At 40.1% G+C, this 23,309-nt stretch overlaps 1 protein-coding gene across 1 annotated transcript in view; it reads left to right on the forward strand.

Annotated features, from left to right (window-relative positions):
* The window catches only part of KAT6B (lysine acetyltransferase 6B), a 198,569-nt gene that overhangs the window by 167,847 nt on the left and 7,413 nt on the right, over positions 1–23,309 (forward strand). Inside the window, 3 exon segments of the mRNA XM_043518117.1 lie at positions 17,518–17,749; positions 21,417–21,576; positions 22,205–22,471. Coding sequence (XP_043374052.1) covers positions 17,518–17,749; positions 21,417–21,576; positions 22,205–22,471 — 659 coding nt within the window.

Consider the following 23,309-nt stretch of genomic DNA (forward strand, 5'->3'; position numbering starts at 1 on the left):
ATCAGTAGTGGAATTGTGATTTGTGACTTCAGTGGCAGATAGATTAAATACAGTGAACTTCACAGCATAGTGCTTAACTACATAATCAGCTTAGGTGCATAAGAATGACATAGTCCTTGGTGCACTAATTAATTGCATATTGGCTAGCTGTATAAATTGGCTAATTGCATACTAAATTGAAGAGCAAATGTTCCTCTTTATACTGTAATCACTCTGGACCAAGTGATTAGTCAGAATACTCATGAGACTTTTGTCCATTCATCAATTTTGTTTAAACACCTGTTAAAATATGATGTTCGGTGTAAGAGGATATCAGATTTATGTATAAAACCTGTTTGTGGCATGAAACCAGAACAGCATGCAAGATGTTAGCAGGAAAAGCATAAAACTGGTTAGTTCTCCAAATGTCCAGTTTCCAATAATAGCATATTCAGGAGGTGATGTCTATGCATGAAAATGCCTCTTGGTGAAGTCTTTCCATTGGCTATTTTAGTACTCTGACACAGTATGATGTGTTGCACAGACATAGAAGTTTAAATGTTCATTACTCTAAACTTCGTAAGATTGAAAATAAATTCAGTAGAAAAAATCCATTGACTACTTGTACTGAATGATGTTTAGACTGAATACTGCTGAACTGCAGTATATTGTCACATCAGCAAATCTTTTTTCAAATTAAAATTGAGCTCTTGGAAATTCAGTGCAGTGGGTTAAGAAATTCAGTTACAGGTATAACTACTTTTGCAGCATGAGTAGTTAATGAAGTAAATTGGTTTGAGACACCAATACGCTACAAAAGATGATAGAAAGCTTTTGATTTTTTTCTCAGGACAACAAAACAAGTTTTAAATTGCTTCAGGTTTTCAAAAGTCCTGTCTAATCTAGGATATTGCTGCTAAAATTTCCCATCATTGCCACCACCAGTTGAGCTCCACCAGCAGGAGCACTAGTGTAGTTCAGGTGCGATCAGCGGGTTGGCATTTAAGCACCATGTTGTGTAGATATGTTATGAGCAGGGTTAGATGACATGCAACTTCCAACCTGGCAGCTATCGGAAGGCCCACTACATCTGTGTTTCCACTATTGTTACTGCCGGTGGAACTGAACCAGTACTAGCAGTGTTGGGGAACTTCAGCAAAAATAGCTCCATGACACATTACCTACAAAACGAAATAAATGACTAGTTTGGAGGGATCTGATTTACAACACCATAATTCCCTGGCAGAATTTTAAACTGGGATTAGTTTTGTGAAAACAGTAGTCCTGTGTAATAGACAGAACTGAATCATACCACAGCCCCAGGATTGTAATGTGGTGTGGCAACATAGTTAAAACATGCTTTGGTCTTGTTTATGCAGGCAAGACTGAGCAATTCTTTAACCGTGGCAGGATTCTGCTGTGTTGAAACTTGGTCCCCCCCAGTACAGTAGGATTTATAGTATTAGGATTTATATGAATTAAAGAAACTTTGTTAGGGGATATTGTCTGGGTTAATAGGCCCAAATCTGGATCTTCGTTAATGTGTGCATACCTTTTCCTAGGATCTTCCCAGTTACTTACATTTTCTTCTAATTTTTAAACATCGGCGCAATCCTGACTTAATTGTTATAAGGTTTTAAAATAGCTTTTTTTAAAAAAATGGTGCACAGTTGCTCTAATCAGAAGCCTTTTGGGATGTGATGAGAGCTCTTCTATAGCATGCCTTTCTGTTATGTTTTTATATGCAAGTGGTAAATTGAAATTTACAAGAATCCTGCTCTGGGAAATCCTGTTTCTTGGTGCCTCGGAGAGAGAGAGATACTTGTAAATTTCACTTTATTGCTTATCAGGAAGAAGTCCAGACACTTGCCTTTGAAAGATAAGCAACACCATGATGACTATGAGGCAGTTTGTGGAAGAAATGCTGCAGAAGCAGAGGTGAGTAAGAAAAGAGCAATTCCCAGAGATAGGTCAGGAGAAGGAGGGGGAGTGTTCAAGAGCTATGTTGATGAGACTGTGCTAAAGGGAATAAAAGAAACGTTAGGAGAAAATTATAAATCATTCTCATAGAAGGACAGACCATCCTTCATGTAGTCTTCTTCTCTGTTACAGACTTCCTTCTGCCTCACAAGCACACTGCTGCACCCTTTGAGTAATGGAGTAGCTCTAGATGATCTCCTCATAGTCAAGCCCAGGGAATCAATAGAGATGGTAATTTATTTCCAGGGACACAAGTCTAGTGAGCAACAAAGGTTCTTAGAAGTTAACCCTTCCTACCCCCACATTAATAAGAGATGCACATCCTCAAGCACCAGTCATTAAGAGCATGATCTTTTCCCAGCTTCTAGGGAGTGAGTGCCCTTATGAATTTTTTAAAAGCTTTCTTCAAAACGTGAGTGCAACCTTCTGTTCTTGTTTTATAAAAGGACTTGTACGTTATGTGTCTGGCATCAGTCTGGCCCAATTATGATGTATTTATAGGAAGCCATTTTAATGTTATTCATTTATCCCAACAGCTCCTTTAACAAGGCCCCCAGTAGCTTCATTGTTGGCATAATTTGAGATGTGCGGAAGCAAGAAGAAGAGGTGATTTTGTGTTATCATTGTCTTGTTTTTAACAAAGTGCATAGCTAGTTTTGCATTGAGTTTGAGAGAGGCATGTGTAAATCAAGAAAAATGCAATAAATGTGTATATGCAGAAAGGTGGTTTGTGCATACTGCTAGCCACAGTTGGATAGCCACAGGTTTGTTTGGGCAGGTGGCATAAGCTTCTTTTGGTATTTGTCATCCTTCTTTTTGTCAACCCAGAAAAGTACTCTTTGATTCAAATATGCTGTAATTGTGATATTCTCCCAAACCCTCAATCTGTGGCTGCTCTGTGAGCTAACAGGCTTTGCTTCAGCCAGACTCTGGGCCTAGTTGCTAAGAGTGCAGTGCTCAGTGTTACAGAGGTACCGCTAACTTGTGTCAGCATGAAGATTCTTCAGTGGACTCCTACCCCCAGTCCACTGGTCTCCACCAATGGATGCCTTGAACAGACCTGCACTGGTTAAATTTACCTTTTGAAATACTTCCTCTTGGCAGACTTTCCAGTTTGTATCAGTTCAGGGAATTCCTTCTGCAACTGTCTCACTTCAAATCACAATTGTCATGGACTGATCCAGTCTGGACAACTCAGAATCTGAGTTCCTATTCCAGTCAGTGATGTTATATAAATATGAGATCATTCTGGGAAATGCAGTGAAGCCTTCCCTGCCTCCTTTTGTGTCCTAGAGAAAGAAACATGTCTTCCTCCTAAGTGACAACTTCACCATGACACTTTCTGTGAAGTAGCCCACTAGCGAGAGTTCTTCATTCCTCTTCACAGAAGTCAGCTAAAGTACATGGAAGCAGTGACATCTGTAGGTCTTAGATTTGTGGAAAAATGTGCAAGTACACTTCAGTTGTGTTCTGTTCTTTTAATTTACCCTAGAAATTACCACTGTCTCCTGTAAGACCAATTCTTCTGGTTCTAGTGATTCAAGGGTTATACATGAGCTACTGATCTGTGTATAGTTCTCTAAATTACCCTCAGAAAGACACTGAAAAGCCTATGGGGAGTCTGAAAGCTTATGTCTTTTCATCATATTTTCTTTCCTCTTGCAAAGAGGTATTTTAAAAAGGAGGAGGGGGGAATCCTGAAAATGTTTATGAAATTTTCCCCTGATTTTTCTTTTAAAAAAAAAAAATTTCAAATGTTGATATGCTTTAACTGTCATTCTCCAGCCTGGTAGGGGAAAAAAAATCACATTAATTGGATCAGGCATACATGCTGTGTATCCATCAGTTTTAGAACCATTTGCTGTAGAAAGTGGGTTGAGATCCAAAAAGAAATGGTATCTGTGAGAGGAGTGTGAGAGTTTTTTGAGCATAGAGTGGAAAGTGGGTGGTGATCTTTGGCAAACTGATTACATGCAGTGTAGTTGTAGCCATCTTGGTCCCAGAATGTTAGAGAGACAAGGTGGGTGACGTAATATCTTTTATCTGACCAACTTCTGTTGGTGAGAGAGACAAGCTTTCAAGCCACCCAGAGCTCTTCTTTCCCAGACCTGAAGAAGAATTCTGTGTGGCTTGAAAGCTGGTCTCCAATAAACTGATTACAGGTAGAAACATGGAGGAAGCAAAAATTTCCCAGTGAAACACCAGTTTTTTTAAAACTGCTCTCCTCAACCCTGCTATGAGACTCCTGCACTCCTTTTCCAGAACTGCCACTCCTTCAACCTCCCTATTTAAAGAAGAAATAATTATTGCTCTCTATTGCTATTGCTCCATGAAATGTGAATTGTAACAGATTAGCGAGAGGCTTTTCCAGTGAGCAGTAGTAAAGTGTCCAGGCCATACAGAAGATGCCAAAAAGGATTTGTAAGCACACCACAAAAGGAACAAGGGCTTAGCTAAATAAGGTGAAGAGTTTAACTTTTAAATGGAATGTATGTCAAACAATTATACCATCTGTCTTTAACAGAGCTGTGCAAGAAGCTATTTAGCTTCAATCCACAAGTAATTAGCAGAGCAAAATAAGGATTTAAGTTCAAAATATCTTCTTATCCTTAATCGCACACTTCTACCTTATTTTATTTTAAGGCCTTGACTACACTGGATTAACTTCAGAATTTAAACTCATGTTTCAGCACAGTAAATCAATGTGGATGAGCTAAAAGCGTGGGAGAAAGGTATTCTAACCTGGGAAATAGTTACTTTATTATCGCCTCGAACACAGTTGTTCCAGGTTTGTCCCATCTTTACACAAAGTAAAACTATTTCTCCATGTTTATTCCACCCCCTACCCTACCCCCCACTGTTCCTCAGATGTTCTTGTCAACTGCTGGAAATGGCCCACCTTAATTATCACTACAAAAGGTCCTCTCCCCCTCCCCCCGCTGGTAATAGCTCACCTTACCTGATCACTCTCATTACAGTTTGTATGGTAACACCCATTGTTTCATGTTCTCTGTGTATATAAATCTCCCCACTGTATTGTCCACTGAATGCATCTGATGAAGTGAGCTGTAGCTCACGAAAGCTTGTGCTCAAATAAATTTGTTAGTCTCTAAGGTGCCAAAAGTACTTCTTTTCTTTTTGTACTTTTTTGCAACACAGGGTAGTGATTGTAATGTATCTGATTTGTACTGAGTTATTCTCAAACCACTTTCGATCCATTCGTTGAGCCTGTGCAAATCTAAAGAGGTAACCCTGTTTTTAAAAACAAGTGTATAGGGTAACCTCAATATGTCAGTATGGAGGCCAGCAATTCCTTCTCTCACACTGCTTCTGATGACCAGCTATTGCTGAGGACACTTCAGTTATGAGCCTTAAGCTACTCAACCCGTCTTAGTTTCCAGAATTTTATTAGCTATTTATTTCTTTACTTGAAAGGATGGGGAATGTTGTGGGGGGGGAGGGTATTATTCAGAGTAACATTAGGTTCTAGTTTCCCAGAAGAGGGCAATTAGTGTAATCTAAACGTTACAAAAAGGCCACTATTTGCTCAGGGCTATAAATATATTTTGAGGGGGTTAATTTGTTTAATATATTAAATTGCTTCCCAGTGAAAGAGGCAGAGTTAAGGTTGTGCTGACTTTTCCACTGTAAACTCTGATTTCCAGGGTTTAAAACTTTGACATGACAATTCCATCCCCACTGAAAGGTAGATCTCATGAGTCTTAGCCTAAGGGGCTCATTTTTAAAATGCTCTTTTTTTGTTCTTGCATAACTGAAAAACGTTTTTATTAAAACAAAATTCTGCAAGCTATAAGTTTCTGCCTGGGTTCAGACGGAGCTGGTATTGCCTATATACTATCCTAGCAAGGCTCTGTTGGCTCCATCAGCTTCTTCAGAATTTATCCTTTATTTAATTTTTTAGAAGAATTTAGTTTCTAGCCCTTATGAGTGAAAAGAGACTCTTCTGAATGTGAACCAATGTAGTGCAGTCAAGCAAAGTCTTCAGAAAACCAGTCAGAAATAGCAGCTCTGAGAAATGGGAAATCGTCCCTTTCATATCAGCAACTTTGATATCAATTTAGATATCAATATATTAACTTCATCACTTTGTACTGTTTAAGGAGAAACATCCAGCTAAATTTATTTAAAAATGAAAGCAGGAGATAAGTAGTTAGAAAAATCCAAAAGTCAGGAGAGGAAGTGTGTGTTAGTTTTCTATGGATTGCCTATATTTTGTCTCTTAAACTATATTTCGTGGAATGCCTAGGTTATTGGTGGCTGGTTAAAATTGCATAATAAAGTACCTGAAGCATCTGGTCTGTAATGTAGCATTCTTTCAGGAAATGTCCTTCAATCCTTTTAACATGAGGATATGAGTGGCAGATATAAGGCAGTAATCTTGGTGAACAGGCTGTTCACCCTCTAGACTCAGATATATAACATAACCAAATTTTCTCTTATCCAAGAGTCAGATGCTCCCATGTACTGCGTGACATGCAGTGAAAGAGAATGTCAGAACAGATTTCAAAATGTCACACTTAAGGTCCTCCAGAAGAATGAAGCAATTGTCTTCTATGATTTCATCCTCAAAGGAACAACATAAATGTAAATATTCACATTATAAGAAGCGAGGAACAGCCATTCTGGGTCAGATCCATATCCTTTGTTTACCACATAAAATGAATGACCCATGGTCATGCTTTGGGCTGTGATACTGTCAGATTCAGCAAACTAAGCAAGATTGGGCTAGGTTAGTATATGGATGAGGAACATTCAAGGAACATAGATGCCGCAGGAAGTGTTTTAGTGATTCAACAGGGGGATGCTCCCTCAGAATTTATATTGAAAATGGCCCTGACTGGGTTTAGCATACCTTATATTTCTGGAAGTGCTCTTTTTCACATGAGGTGCAGCCGAGGTCCTAATCGCTTACGGAATCATAGAAATGCGGGTCTGGAAGGGACTTCCAGAGGTCCCCTGGTCCAGCCCCCTGCACTGAGCAGGATTAAGTAAACTCCAGACCATCCCTGACAAGTGTTTGTCTAACCTAGTCTTAAAAACCTTCAATGATGGGGATTCCACAACCTCCCTTGGAAGCCTATTCCAGAGCTTAACTATTCTTATACTTCGAAAGTTTTTCCTAATATCTAACCTAATTTCCATTCCTGCAGATTAAGCGATCATAGGGCCTAATCACATCAGCCACACTATCAGAGGCTCGTTCACCTGCTCACCTACCAACGTGATGTATGCCATCATGTGCCAGCAATGCCTCTCTGCCACGTACACTGGTCAAACTGGACGGTCTCTACGTAAAAGAATAAACGGACACAAATCAGACGCCAAGAATTATAACATTCAAAAACCAGTCGGAGAACACTTCAGTCTCTCCGGTCACACGATTACAGACCTGAGAGTGGCTATCCTTCAACAAAAAAAACTTCAAAAACAGACTCCAGCGAGAGACTGCTGAATTGGAATTAATTTGCAAACTGGATACAATTAACTTAGGCTTGAATAGAGACCGGGAGTGGATGGGTCATTACACAAAGTAAAACTATTTCCCCATGGTATTTCTCCCCCCCACCGCACCCCCCACTGTTCCTCAGATGTTCTTGTTAACTGCTGGAAATGGCTCACCTTGTTTGTCACCATGAAAGGTTTTCCTCCTTCCCCCCCACTCCTGCTGGTGATGGCTCATCTTAAGTGATCACTCTCCTTACAGTGTGTATGATAAAATCCATTGTTTCATGTTCTCTGTGCGTGTATATAAATCTCCCCACTATATTTTCCACCGAATGCATCCGATGAAGTGAGCTGTAGCTTACGAAAGTTTATGCTCAAATAAATTTGTTAGTCTCTAAGGTGCCACAAGTTCTCCTTTTCTTTCAGCTTCTTGTGTGCCTCTTGCTCACAGCTCCTCATACACACCTCACTAACTGAAGTGAGGTCCTTTTTAAAACCAGGTGCCCTGATTAGCCTGCCTTAATTGGTTCCAGCAACTTCCTGATTGTTCTAGAACGGCCATTATCTTACTCAGGGAAAAGAGATCTGCTTAATCTGTGGCTAATATATCTACCTTCTATCAATCTACTGTAGCCATCTGGCCTAACCCTGTCACAATATTTGAAGACTGTTATCCAGTCCCCGCCTCAGTCGTCTTTTCTCAAGACTAAACTGGCCCAGTTATTTAACCTTTCTCAGAGGTCAGATTTATTAAACATTTTGTAATTTTTGTTGATCTCCTCTTGACTCTGTCCAGTTAGTTTACTTCTTTTCTAAAGTGTAGGACCCAGAATTGGACACACTACTCCATCTGAGGCCTCAGCAGTGCCGAGTAGAGCAGGACACTTACTTCCCATGTCTTACATGTGACACTTCTGTTAGTATATCATAGCCTTTTTCTCCACTGCATAACATTGTTGGCTTATATTCAATTTGTGATCCACTATAACTCTCAAATCTTTTTCTGCAGTATGACCACCTAGCCCGTTATTCCCCATTTCGCAATTGTTCATTTGATTGCTCCTTCCTAAGTGCACTTTGCACTTGTCTTTACTGAACTTCATCTTGTTGATTTCAGACCAATTCTCCAATTTGTCAAGGTTATTTTGAATTCCTCTCCTCTGCTCCAAAGTGTTTGCAACCCCTTCCAGCTTGGTGTCATTCACAAACTTTATAAGAATACTCCCCACTCTATTATTCAAGTCGTTAATGAAAATATTGAATAGTACTGGACACGGGACAGACCGCTGTGGGACTCCCCCCCCCCCCCCCCGCCCCAGTTTGATAGCAAACCATTGATAACTACTCTTTAAGTATGCTCTTTCAACTAGTTTTGCATTCCGCTCATAGTTATTTTATCTAGACCACATTTCCCTAGTTTGCTTATGAGAATGCCATGTGGAACTGTATGAAAAAACTTACTAAAATGAAGATATATCAAGTCTACAGCTTCCCCTCTCCAGGCCAGTAACCCTGTCAAAGAAGGAAATTAGGCTGGTTTCGCATGATTTGTTCATGACAAATCCTTGTTGGCTATTACTTATAACCCTGTTATCCTGTACGGGCTTATAATTTGATTGCTTAATAATTTGTTCCAACAATTTGTGATTGTTAAATATCCCATGGCACTTTCATGGGAGAAGAACTGATAAATCTGGTGGCCTGCCAAATGCTGTCTTATATTCTTCCTCCCTAAAACCCACTGTACTGCAGTTGGACATGACAGTCTTGCTCTAAAATTTAGTGTTGCTGTTAACCACCTGCCATGGGCTACGCCAGAAACAGGTTATTCTTCTTCGAGTGCTTGCTCATATCGATTCCTATTAGGTGTGCGCACGCCATGTGCACAGCCGTCAGAAAGTTTTCCCCCAGCAGCATCCGTCGGCAGTGGAGCCCCCTGGAGTGGCACCTTCATGGTGCTCAATATATACCCCTGCTGACCCAGAGCCCCCTCAGTTCCTTCTTACCGCCCGTGACGGTCGTTGGAACTGTGACAGCTTGCTCAGTAAGTTCTCCATGTTTCCCTTGCTCTTTAGATAGTTGTTTTTAGTTTGGTTTGTAGTTCTTGGTTTTGGTTTTAGTTAGTGCTAGTCGAGTTTGGGGGGTTACCCTCCACCCTGACTCTTCTTCTCGGGGTTCCATGCCCAAGTCCCTGGGATTCAAGCCCTGCAGGTCCTGCTCTAAGTCCATGCCAATGGGCGACCTCCACGACTCTTGCCTAAAGTGTCTGGGGGGAGGCTCATCAAGCCGAAAAGTGCAGGATCTGCAAAGGGTTTTATCCTCGGACTAAAAAGGAGCAGTACTTTCGTCTGAAGCAGCTTCTTATGGAGGCGGCACTTAGTCCCCAGCCGCTTTCGACGCAGCAAGATGCGGCTCCGGTCTCTTTGGTGTGCAGCGCCCTATCAGCGGTAGTGGACGCGGCACTGCGGGCGGACTCTGACCGAGATTTGTGGCACTGCAGCCGGCGACATCGGCTCAGCACTGCTCCCACTCTCTGGGACAGAAGCAGCACTGGAAGCCGGAAAAGGGTAGCTCTCCTACACAGAGACCTGCTTCCTTGGAGCCAGCCACTGGGGCGCGTCCTGGAGAGGAGTGCCTGGTAGGAAAGGCCGTAGCCCTGGCACCGTCAACTCCGGCCCCGTGGGGGGATCCATTGAGTCTGGTGCCACTGGGCTCCCCAACCTGCAGTGTGGTGGAAGTCCAGCTGTCTTCTACCCAGGACACTTTTGCAGCAGCGAGGGACCTTATTGCCATGACGGCATCAGGATTGTCTCTGCTCCATGCCAAGGCCCTAGTGCCCCTGTGGACAGCACCGTCTTGAGGCAAGCCGGCATTGATCCACCTGTTGGCTCCATCGGCACCGGAGGTCAAGCCGCGGCACCATTCCTGCTCCCAGTACTGTGTCTGGCACCGCTCAAAGTCCTGGCGCCGCTCTCCATTTTGGCGCCAGTCATACTCACGGCAGCACTCCGGCTCGCTGTCGCGGAGCAGATGCCAGACCCGCCACCAGTCCCGGTGCCATTCGTCGTCTAGGCCCAGCTCCAGGTCACAGTTTCAGAATTCCCTGAATGTCTGTTCACAGTTGAATAATAGTCACCTGGCAAGGAATTGGGCATCCATCCAGACCTCCCTCCTTCCCAAGAGGAAGGTCTGGCCCTTCAGGAATGGATTTCCTCTCTAACTCCATATTGGATTAGGAACACAAGGGCTCAAGATATCCAGGCCATCTTAGACCTCAAGAGGAACTGAACAAGTCAGCAAAGAAGATGAAATTCAGGATGGAGACTCTACCTTTTGTAGGCCTGGCTGCAGCCCTAGGAATAACTAACAGTGTAAACCAAAGGCTGTGTATTAGAGGTGGCCTGGCCTTGACAAAGTAACAACACAGTAGGTATTAGCTAACTCCACATAAGCACATTCCTGACTGGAGAGGATGGTATAAAAACATACAGATCTCTTGATTAACTACATGTACGCATTCCTAAGAGATGGAACAAGAATACACCGACCCCTCATAAGGTAAGGATGGGATGACAGGATAATGGGTAAGGATGTTTTGTTCGAGCTAGCAGATATAAGGATAAGGGTGGTAACTAACAATGTCTGGAATGTATTTTGTAACTTGTTTTTATCCATGTATAAAAGGAGAAGTCATAGAAGGGGCAACTTTGTACTCGCTGAGGGGACAGCATCCTGGTATACTGACAGAGCAGGTACCTTGTTGCAGGCGTACATGTGTTAGTGTACCTGTAGCTCCTGTGAGGCTCTAGTACTGTGCTTTCTCGACAAATAAACCTGGCTGAGTGCCTTCGCCACCAAACCGAGCCTGTGGTCTTTCTTGAGAACAACATCAAGGTCTGCTGAATTAACATGCTGCACTGTCTGCTACTGCAGCTGACATTGGTGCCCCAAGAATAGCAACACTGGCAGCAGTAACAATAACAATATTCCACAGTACTGACAAGATCTTTCATTGTCATTGCAGAAGACCACCTTACTTCAGTGGATCTGGCAGAAGCTTATCTTTATATTCCAGTCATGCCCCATAAAGCTCAGCTATGCCTTTTCTTAGATGATTTTCCCATCAGATGCTCAAAGTCATTAGAAAGACAAGTTCCATAAACCTAAAGAGCTATCTGATTCTTTCTGAGTGGATAGTCCACCTATGAGGTGGGATTGACACAAGGAGAGCCAAAGTCTTCCTGACACAGGAAAAGTTTGATAAGCTCCAGGCGTTGGTTTCTGAAGTGTCATGGAATGGTACCATCAATCCATCTGTATCTGCAGCTCCTTGGTCTTCAGGTTACACATTCATGCAAGCTTCAGGGATTCCTTGGAGGCCTGCTGCTGTTCTTAACAAAAGATGCAAAGCAGAGTACAACATTCAGCCACAGTGATCCAGTCCCTCATTTGATGGAAACGAGGACCATTGGATTGTTGGCTCCTTCCTTCCTTCCCTTTCACAGCAGCTAGTTCTATCTTCTTGACATGAGATCTTTCTAAATTGCTACAACTCTTGTGTCCCTTCAAGCCAGTCGCATCTATTTCCCTATGTTTACTCTGCATAAAGACATTTTTTGTCAAGAATTTTGAAACATCTGCATTTAGAAGACACAAAGATTATTTCATCTTCCCCCAGTACAAGGTTGTTGTTCGTGCTCCCAATTAATTCATTGCTAAGGTTAACTTTTCCATACATCAGAGGAGATCCTTCTTCCCTCATTCTCTTAACACTATGGGAAAAAGATGGCATGTGCTATTGAGCAGTTAAAGTTTATCTTAGTATAGCCAACCACTTCAGGAGAACAAGCAAAACATATTTATTCATTTACTTTCACTGTGAATGCTTAAGAAACTAAATCCTCCATAGGTAGATTGATTAGGTGCTGTATACTGAAATATCTATTCAGCGACAGGTAAACTAATTCCTGAAGGGATCAGAGCCCACTGTCCATGCTCCACAACAGTCTTCTGGGCAGAAAGGGCATCAGCCCTGCATGGAGAAGATCTACAAGACCACTATCTAGTTGTGTGTCTCAGCACATGGGCATCTTTATAAAGCCCAACTGGCTTAACTTCATTCCTCTGCAGACCTTTTGACAGAATAATGGTCAAAGTAATAGTCCCCAAATAGATACTATTATTTTTTCTAGAGTGGAACTTTTTTCTGTCTGTTTTACTTCTTCCTCTGTGCAGTTTTCTTCCGGACCACTTGTCACTTGATTTGCTTTTTGGGACTGATCTCACCCAACCTAAGAAGTTGTTTGGGCATCTTCATGATAGTCTTGTCTTGAATCCATGGAGACAACAATCATAGTTTAATAAGCTTTTAAGTTTTAATAAGCTTTTTTAAACAATTAGTAAGACTTCATTATTTCAATACAGATTTGAATGGTAACTGGGTGGCCAGGTCCTGCATCAAGTTAGAACTTCATTTAGAGTTTGTAGGGAAAACGGTACAAAGCAAAATGTCTTAATTCCAGGAAAAAACTGACTTTCCAGTCAGATCAAATGGAAGTTTTCTTCAGTCTGTGGAGCTTGTTGTTTTGCTTCCTTCAGACTATACACAGTCCCTGGAGGAAGCCCAATCGACCACCCTTGCATATATGTAAGCTCAGATTTATGACCCTGTCAGCAGAGAGATTTAGTACAATTGGCTTGATACTTCCCTAGCTTGGGATATTGAAAGATGCTGTGAAAAAAACTTATATTCATGTGTGAATTTGATCAGAAAATGATGGATCAGGATTGCCTTTTTCATACAATGTTTGTAAGCCTCTGAGTCTCTTGCTTGGGGTGTCAGGATTCATCCAAATTGAACTCTAGATCCAAACATCCCCAAAATCTAGATCACTGCAATATTGGCCCATCTCTCATTATGAGTGTAACCATGGAGGCTGGAGACGGGAGATTGTGTTCTGAAGTTACATAAAGGTGGTATAAATATTTAAAAGATTGCTTTTCGCAGAATCGTACAATGTAGAATAAATTACCTACTTATATAATTAATTGCTTGAAATAAGCATTCTGCAGAATCTTTCATAGATACATTCTTATTCAGATGGATCCCAATGGAATTAAGTATCAAACTGAGTGTAGCAACAGATTGAAAGGGGACTTTTTAGTGTTTGCCATAATTTCTTTAATGGAAATCCTAGGGAGCTACTCATCTCTGCTCTTAAATTTATGGACTAGAGTTTTCCTAATTAAAAAGGATTATACATTTCTCCCCTGCCCCCCATATATAATTTTAGTCTCTTCTGTTGATGAAGTGTAGTAGTAATGGGGAGATTCATATAACAAAACTAGCGGCCTGAATCTGCATGGACAAATTGTTTCTCAAACCTGGAGACAGGGCTAGGAGTCCTAAATGTTAGTATTTTTCTGGATATTAATTTTATTGTGCATGGGTCTGGTAGACTTTAGTTGGCACCATGCATCCCTGTGAAGAGAGCAAGGGGACACTTTTCTTAATTAAGAAACACCTAGTAGTACTTTCGCTTCACTGTTGTTCGTAACAAACGGTATCCACTGTTTATACTTCATTTATTGTGCTTTTTCCTCCCAGTGTTGCCAGCATTCCTAGTTATATCCTTAGAGAATCTGTTAGGTCGTCATTTTGAGGATATCCATTGTTAAGACTAGATGGAGATACCAGCACTGGGGCTATCTGTTTAACGGGGGCGTGTTGTACTCATTTCAGATGCTTCAGGATAAATACACGAGCTATCAAGATCAGTGTTTTTTATTTACCTGCAACTTAGATCAATTATTTGGCATCTGTTTGGTAAGTTTAATTTAATAGATGTAATTTAAATCACAGAACCAATTAAATTGTGTACGCTGTAAATAAGAGGAACTTAGTATTTAATCTGCACTATTTACACTGTGAGTTCAAAGTATTTTTACGGTAATATGATATGAGCATCTTGGACACAGGTAGGCCATAGAATCATAGAAATGTAAGGCTGGAAGGGACCTTGAGTCGTCATCTAATCCATCCCCCTGTGCTCAGGCAGGACCTAGTATATGTAGACTGTCCTTGGCAAGTTTGTCTAACCGGTTCTTAAAAACTTACAATGATGAGGATTCCACAACCTCCCTTATTCCAGTGCTTAACTACCCTTATAGTTAGAGAGTTTCCTAATATTTACCCTAAATCTCCCTTGCTGCAGATTAAGTCACTTGCTTCTTGTCCAGCTTTCACTGGACATGGAGAACAATTGATCACTGTCCTCTTTTATAACAGTTCTTACCATATTTGAAGACTTATCAGTCCCCCTTCTCCTCGGTCTTCTTTTCTTAAGACTAAATATGCCCAGTTTTTTAAACCTTTCCTCATAGGTCAAGTTTTCTGAACTTTTTATCATTTTACTGTGTGTGTACTGCAGAATTTTAGGGGGGAAATTCACACTGGTGCTACCTCCATGTTAGTTACACTGGAGTGGGTGTAATTAACAAGTCTCTAATGTAGACAAAGTTATAATAGGAAGTTCTGGGAGTATGAGTATGTAGCAAACAGAAGGAGCCTGTGCTCCAGAATATAAATTGGTGAAATTGTAAAGTTATTTACAGTGATCTAGTAGTAAGTAATACCTTGCTCTTATGCAGTGGTTTGCATCAGTAGTTCTCAAAGTGCTTTTATAAAGGAGGTAATCATCCCTATTTTATCGATGGGGTGAAGTGGAGACACAGAGGTTAAGTAACTTCCCCAAGATCACCCAGTAAACCAATGGCAGAGCTGGGAATATAAACTGAGTCTCCTGAATCCCAATCTAGTGCCCTATTCACTAGGCTAAACAACCATAATGATATGCAAAGATACTTTGGGAGAGTATACACTGAGCGATAATACCATAATACATGGCATGATGTTAGTAAAAGCAAAACAACATAAAAGATTGTGTCCGAGTGTCTTTGCAAGTTATGGCATTAGCTGATGATTTCAAATAACTTGATGATTTAACCAGCTTCAGTCTCTGCATTATGGGACACTTCATATCATTGTACAAACCCAAATGCTCCTTCAGCCTGCATCTAAAACCATCTCACCATTTCTTGCACTGCAAGTTCACACTCTATCTGATTAGCAGTGATGTCTAGTACACATTAAATACGAAGTTTGTCTTTCTTTACAGCATAAGTAAGCTGGTTTTGAATTCTTATCAGTTAGAACTAAAATTTTCCCCAAAATTGTACAGAATGTACAAAGGTAAAGAGGAGTTGTGCTATACCAAAGTTTGAAGCAAGATATTTATTCTTGGCCTTCAACCTAGCCAGTACACAATGACCAAATACAATCAGTCTTAGAACATGAAGACCGGCGTCCTCTGTATGCACAGTGGCTTAGCTTGTTAGAAAATGTATCTTAGTCAACAGATGTTGTAAGGCACTATCATATATAATGGGTATATTGTTATAGGCTACCTCACTGCAGTAAGCTTAAGTAGCACTATGTAAGATGGCAGTTGTGTGGTAAATAGAACAGGTTGTACTGGCCCAAGTGTCTTCATGGTTTCCATAGGTATAAGTAGACTTTACATTTCCTGTGGGGCAACTTTCCTCCTTATGAAATAATAGGCTTTATTATTCATAAATCCTTTTAATAACAGACTAGTAGATATCTGAATAATATTTAACTGCCATCCACGGCGTTACTGATCATCTTGTGTGTAATGGCATGACTGCCTTTCTGTATTATGGACATTTTGTGGTCCGGAGGCAAGAGTGTGATCAGAGTAAATACACTTTCCAATTGTCAGCCCTGATGGGGCCCACAACAGAAGAAAAACAAAGATCATTGTTTCACACTATAAAATATTGATTTGGAGAACATAAAGTATGCAGAAAATCGAGGAAATAAGTCCATAAGAATGACTGTGTTTCACTAACCAAAATGTTAACCACCTGGCTTTAATTTATAGCGAAAAACATTATGATTAAATGAGGGGGAAATCAGAAATGTAATGGGGAATATGCTGATTTTGTCTTGAGATACGCAAAGTTGGCTATGGTAAAGGTGCATTTGCAGTGAGCTTTGAGATTTAAAGAAATGAAATTCTGACTCGTTTTTGAAGTTTAATGCATCAAGCTATTTTAGAAAGTTATTTGTAAGAGAGAGAACCAGTGGTGCTGGTGGGCTCTATTTGACATATTCTGAGCAATATAATTTCATAAATATGGGTACCTGCTGTTTAAGGTCTGCATTTGAATAGTGTTCATAAAGGTGAAGGAGTATTTAATCAGGGAAAGGTAGACATCATTAGTTTATACCATTTCTTCTCCGTAAGTAGATTTTAATTACAATAACAGCTTCCAGATTTTTTTTCACTATCTTTAAGCAGGTTTGCTCTGTTTTATAATTTAAAGCTTCTTGAAATTGAGGCGAGCTAAAGGACTAGCTTAGATTATACCATGGAGACCTACATGGTATACATTGAGGAAGCTGTTATTTAGCTAGTTAACATGAACAATCAGCTAGCTGAATGTTCTTACAGCTGACTTAAAGGACATGGCATTTTAAAAAATACTTCTCATAAGTTCAGGTTAACCCACAAGTTATATTGTACATTGCTTATTGCGTTTTAGTCAAGGTGACTCTTCGATAATACACAGCTGTCAACAGGAAAAGTGAATTGACTGTTACTCCCTGTGATGGTGCCATGTAAGGACTTTCATGTTATCTCCTGATTTCCAGTATTTGCAAGAAACTGTCTAAATGACAGTGTGTATGTTCAAGTTATTGTCCTGAAAAATTATTTTTTCCCATGATTAAAACATTTTTATGCAGGTTTGAAATGCTGATACCACACAAATGAATCTGAGGTTTGCTATAAGGAATTCAGAGAAATAAGGCCCACAAAACCTTCTTAGATGCTACCGGAACAGGGAAAGACAGCATTTTCTGCCTTTTTTTCAACTGAATCTTCTCTTGTTTTCATAGTGTGTGGTCACATTGACATATCTGTTATGTATTGTCTCTCTAATAGGACATGTCCTAAATTCTCAAGGTGAGTTGGTTCAATAAAATGTTCTTTCTCTTCCCTCTGTTAGGTTATTTACTTTCTAGAAGAGAGGGACAAGCAGGGTCCCCTGAAAAGCCGCTGTCTGATCTGGGTCGTCTCTCATACTTGGCCTACTGGAAAAGTGTCATATTAGAATACCTTTATTGCCACCATGAAAAACATCTCAGCATCAAGGGAATGAGCCGAGCCACTGGAATGTGTCCACATGATATTGCCACAACCCTGCAGCAGCACAGCATGATAGACAGGAGGGAAGACAGGTCAGTAAAGCATACACCATTTGGAGAGTACTTATGAAGACAAAAATATGCATTTTAGCAATACTCGTTGAAAGTACACCTTTTACCATAGGAAAAAACTAGTGTACTTTGCATAGACTTTTATGAAGGCTTAGTGGTGATAGTCACTGCCTGAGAAGGGACTGCCAACTTGAAAATCAAGCCAACACCTGTTTTGAAACTGAAGGTAGTTTCAGATAGCATACCCACACCAGAGTTCCCTCACTAATTTTCATTGTTTTACAATCATGTTTTCCTAGTTCCTCCCTCCCTGTTCATGAAGAAAAAAAAAAAATTTTCTCCTCTTAATTACTGTGTGAAAGACACACAAACAAGGGGACCTAACTGACTATACACAAGTTCAGGCAAATGCACAGAGAAAGCAAAACAATAGAATATTTTTCTTTATTTGCTTTCCTTTATAGAAATCTTTAGTAGTGCTTGTAGTAATAGTAGATTTTTTTTAAGTTGACAGGATCCTTTTTTACATGTCTCTTTTTATTAATATACATGATTGAAAAAATTAGATTTAGCATTTAGGGTGGAATTATCAAAAGGCCTAACTGATTTAAGACACAGGTCTTATTTATTTTCAGTGGGACCTATGCTACTATATCTCATGAGCCTACTCTCCATGTTAGATCAACTTAGCTGTATCACTCAGGGATGTGAAAAATCCACACCAGAAGTGACATAACTATGCTGACCTGACCGCCAGTGTTGATGCAGTTAGGACAATGAAAGAATGCTACAGTCACTTGGAGAAGTGGTATTCCTACACAGATAGAAAAAACCTTTCTATTGATGTAGGCTGTATCTACACTATGGGGTTATGCCAGCATAGCTGTGACACTAGAGCCATGCTGGTATTGTCCTTGTAGCATAAGTAAGCCCTTAAACACTTTGGAAAATTTCAGCTTCAGAAACGAAAAGTCTGCAAAATTAGTCAGTGAAGGGACAGTGATTGCTGAGAAAAAGTATCATACAAAGCAAGGAAGAAGGCAGTAACTGTGGACTCAATAACACGTACATTTTGCTGTTGGCACTATTACCAACCTCAAGCATTAAAAAAAACAAAAAGCCATGAGTCCATCACCAAAATATGAGATTGGCTTAAAAATAACGGGTTTGTTTTTTTTAAATAATAATAATTTTGAGGTTCTTTTTCTTTGCCTTCTGGTTTCTGAGCTGTTAGAGTGTGCTCATTTTACAAGTTATTCTCTGTGACTATGATGGCTAGACATTTGATTCTCATGATTCCAGGAGCTGGAGCTTTAAAAATGACACTAAAATCACAACACTTGCAATAAAATCACAAAAGTTGGCAGCACTATATAGGAATTAAGCACATGTTCTCCTTCATAGGAGGAGAGCCAATGGTAACGTCCTTCATTTTGGATATTCTCGATCTCTGCCCTTGATTTTTCCAATCTTGGTATGGCGTAATTTAGGATTATAATGCTCTACTTTGCAACAGCTGACACAGCATGTAAGTGGTTTGGAGAGAAGATTTGTTAAAGGAAGTTAAGAGTTTGCTTGTGCTCAGGAAGGGTACCATGACAGTCCACAAATATTCTGATGGTTTATATTTTGTCTTCTGTGCATTGTTTTGTATTTTAGGCCACACAGTCTCCAACAGTCATGCAGCAAATTAAAATATAACTTACATGAGAACAAACCATGAGATAAAATTCCTTGATTGGGTGGAATGAGTAGGTTAAGGAGGGAGAATCTCCGTATAAATGGTGATGAGTTTGGAGGATCATTAAGTGTATATTTTTCCACGTTTGGTTTTTGATACGGTGCTAAAAATAATGGTACATGCCTCTAGTTTATAAATAGATGCTTCTCGATAAATAGAAATAATCTCACCAGTGCCCAATCATACAAACACTTCAGCACATGAGTAACTTCAGGCATGTGAATAGTTATGTACTCAGGTGCATTAAGTTATTCACATGTGTATGTGTTTGCAGGATCAGAGTGTTGTGTTTTCTGTGTCAGGTTCCACACTTTTGATGTTGAAACCATAGTTTTGTTGTCTGCACAGCACTGTGCCGTCCTTCCGGAATCCCCTGCACAATGAAAGCAGCATCCATGAGCGACAGTCACAATCGGAGCCCCATTGCACCTGGCACAAACAAATATGAAAGCATGAGGCCAAATTCCCTGCTGGTATATGTTTGATGCAGTTCTGTTGCCTTCACTGGACCTGTGCAAGTGTATATCAGCAGAGAATTTGGCCCATAGTCCTTGCCCCAAACAGCATCCAAATTTTAAAAAGCAACCCACAAAGGGTGGGAGAAAGGGATTAAGTCAGATACATGTGGTTTTTATATACATCTACCTATGCAATTTTCCCCCTTCCCCAAATAACTATATATAACTAGATCAGCAACCTTTGGCACATGGCCCGCCAGAGAAAGCCCCTGGCAGGCCGGGCCAGTTTGTTTACCTGTAGCATCTGTAGGTTCGGCCAATCGCTGCTCCCACTGGCCGTGGTTCGCCGTCCCAGGCCAATGGGGGCTGCGGGAAGGGTGGCCAGCACATCCCTCAATCCACTCCACTTCTCGCAGCCCCCGCGGGAATTGCTCTTTAAGTTGCTCATCTTAGAAAAGAGAGGATATGGGGAATATGAAGTTCTATAAAATCATGGATGGTATGGGGATAATGAACAGAGAAGTGTTACTTACTCCTTCACATAACACAAGAACTAGGGTCACCCAGTGAAATTAAGAGGTAGCAGGTTTAAAACAAACATCAGGAAGTACTTCTTCCACACAAGGCACATTCAACCTATGGAATTCATTGCCATAGGTTGTGGTGAAGGCCAAAAGCAAAACTGAATTCAGAAAAGAATTAGATAAGATTATGGAGGATAGATCCATCAATAGTTGTTAGCCAGGATGGTCAGGGATGCAACCTCATACTCGTGGTATTCCTAAACTGCCAAGTGCCAAAATCTGGGACTGAATGATAGGGGATAGATCACTCAGAATTGCTGTGCTCTGTTCATTCACTCTGACGCATTGGGCATTGGCCACTGTCGGAAGCCAGGGTTCTGGGCTAGATGGACCATTGGTCTTGCATAAGAATGGCTATACTGGGTATTTATTTCTTCTTTGTTTCTTTTATTAGAATACCTGTATTTGAAATTTGCTTTCCTGCTCAATCATATTCTGTTTACAGGACTGATACTTTAGTCACTAACTTTCCCAGTTTTAAGCACCATGGTCCCATGTATATTCTGCTTCGTCCTAATATGTTCTGTATCACAACTGGAGAGAGTTATGCCAGGGATGGGCAAGGTGGCCCTGGGGTCCATGCTCAGACATCTTCCACATGTGAACATGTACTGCTGCAGGAGCATTCTCTTTTCTCTCCTTTTTCCTGTTTAATCCTGTTAATATCTGTCTTTTATCTTGTAAATGATTATGCACATTTTTGTTCTGATGAAAAACACAGCATGAGCGATATTTCTCCTGCATGCATGTAAGATATATTAATGTGTATATAGTGGTCTCCATCTCCTTCTTTATTTTTACCCAGACTTCTATTTTCCAAAGTAGTTACGTGAGATTTAAGATGTGAGATTGTTTTGCTTTATCTTGATGTTTTTCTAACATCAAAAATCCTTTTTGAATTCTAGATTTGTAATAATTAGAAGGGAAAAACTGATCTTAAGCCACATGGAGAAACTGAAAGCTAATCCACGCATCAATGAAGTAGACCCTGAAAGTTTGAGATGGACTCCACTGCTTGTTTCTAATGCTGCGGTTTCTGAAGAAGAGAGGGAAGCTGAAAAAGAGGTAACAGCAGACATTGTCAGTCTGAATTCCTTTCCTTCAGATTTCTTCTCCAGTTTTTACCATTCAGTAGTAGGCTGTCTTAAATATAGCATTGTTTAACATTATTAGATCTTAGTTATGGGGAAAATTGCTTGTGTGAAACACTTTAGCACTAATCACTTATAACTCAGGGTTTTTGGAGATTGTACAGTAAGTTTTGGAAAATGAATATGAAAACTTAAACTCTGTCTCACTTGCTATGAAGTTGTACTTAACTGCTCCTGAAGTAGTCTAGGAGCATGGAATCAGATCAAATTTGGTGCAGAGCTCAAAGGCTGCAGTGTCAATCGATTCTTTGTGTTTATGAACTTGCTCAAAGTGATCCATGTCAGTGGGCATGTAATGTAGTGCTAAAGGACTTAAATCAATTCGCTGCATCATTAATAGTGCTAAATATCCCATGAAATGCAATCTTCTTTGGTTTGTTATCCTAACTGTTGTAAAAGGAGCTACTAGATGATTCAGCTGAAATGTTGTTGCTTGGTTAGGCAGCAGTGCTAATCAGGGTCAATTTATTGTAACTCTTTAGCTGAACTTGATATGGCTAATACTGTTTCAGTGACCCATTATTTTAACCCCAACCCTTCAGGCTGAGCGTCTGATGGAACAGGCTAGCTGCTGGGAAAAGGAAGAGCAAGATATATTCTCCACAAGAACTAATAATAGGCAATCACCGGCAAAAGTACAATCTAAAAATAAATACTTGCGATCTCCAGAGAGTGTGGCAGTAGTTGGAGAGCGAGGGCAATCCACAGAGCAATCTAAAGAAAGCAGTGAGGATGATGAGGGGGATGGGAATCATCAAAGTTCACCTCCCCTGCTGACCAAACCAAAATCACTGGCCATAAAAAGAAAGGTATGTTACTTTTAGCACTTTCAGTTAAACTTGTTCAGTGTCCATTACAATCAAACCATGTTTGTCAAAAAGATGTAAAAAAAGTGCAGGGGTTTTTTCCTGTTTACAAGCTTTAATTAGACTTTTTTTTATCTAAATTGTGTTTGCACACTAAGACCTTCCTAGTTCATAGCTGTTTTCTAGGCAGTTTGGCTTTTCTTTTGACTTATTCATATTGTTATGAAAAAATGATGGCAGTAAACATTAGAATTAGAATTTATTTTTAAACTAATGTCTGCCCTCTGCTGTTTAGGGTTGGTACTGATTAAACATTTTAATTGGTTCTTCCATACCCTTACTTGGGTTTTTTTGCCCTTTTGGGGTGAAGTCAAATCAATTATGTGTTTTCTCCTGTTACAAGATTAGCAGGATAAGGAGGTCTTTTGCAAGATATGTTAATAAAGCAAATGTATTTTTTTAAGAAAAATTTGTTTCTCGAAATATTACATTTCTATTTTCTTATACAGCGCCTTCTTATTCCAAGAACTAAACCCTCTAAATTCTGCTTAAACTTGAGTATTTAAATTTTTTTGCTGAAAATTATGTAATCATGTTGAATGTTTATTAACTTAATAATTTAAGAACCCATAAATGTTAAGCTACTTGGCTTAATGCGTGTATTTATATGGCTTTGGTGAGAAGCTACAGATAGGTGTCCCACTGTGTATATTTTGGATTAGAGAATTTTAAAGTAAATGTGAATCTTTGAGAATGAATAGGTAATAGTGGAAATATAACTTACTGAAATTTTAGCTGACCCTGTTCAAACCCTGCTTTTCTTCAGCTGCTAAACTGTAAC

Source organism: Dermochelys coriacea, chromosome 7, assembly GCF_009764565.3.
Source record: "Dermochelys coriacea isolate rDerCor1 chromosome 7, rDerCor1.pri.v4, whole genome shotgun sequence".
In the NCBI taxonomy this organism is placed as follows: Eukaryota; Metazoa; Chordata; order Testudines; family Dermochelyidae; genus Dermochelys; species Dermochelys coriacea.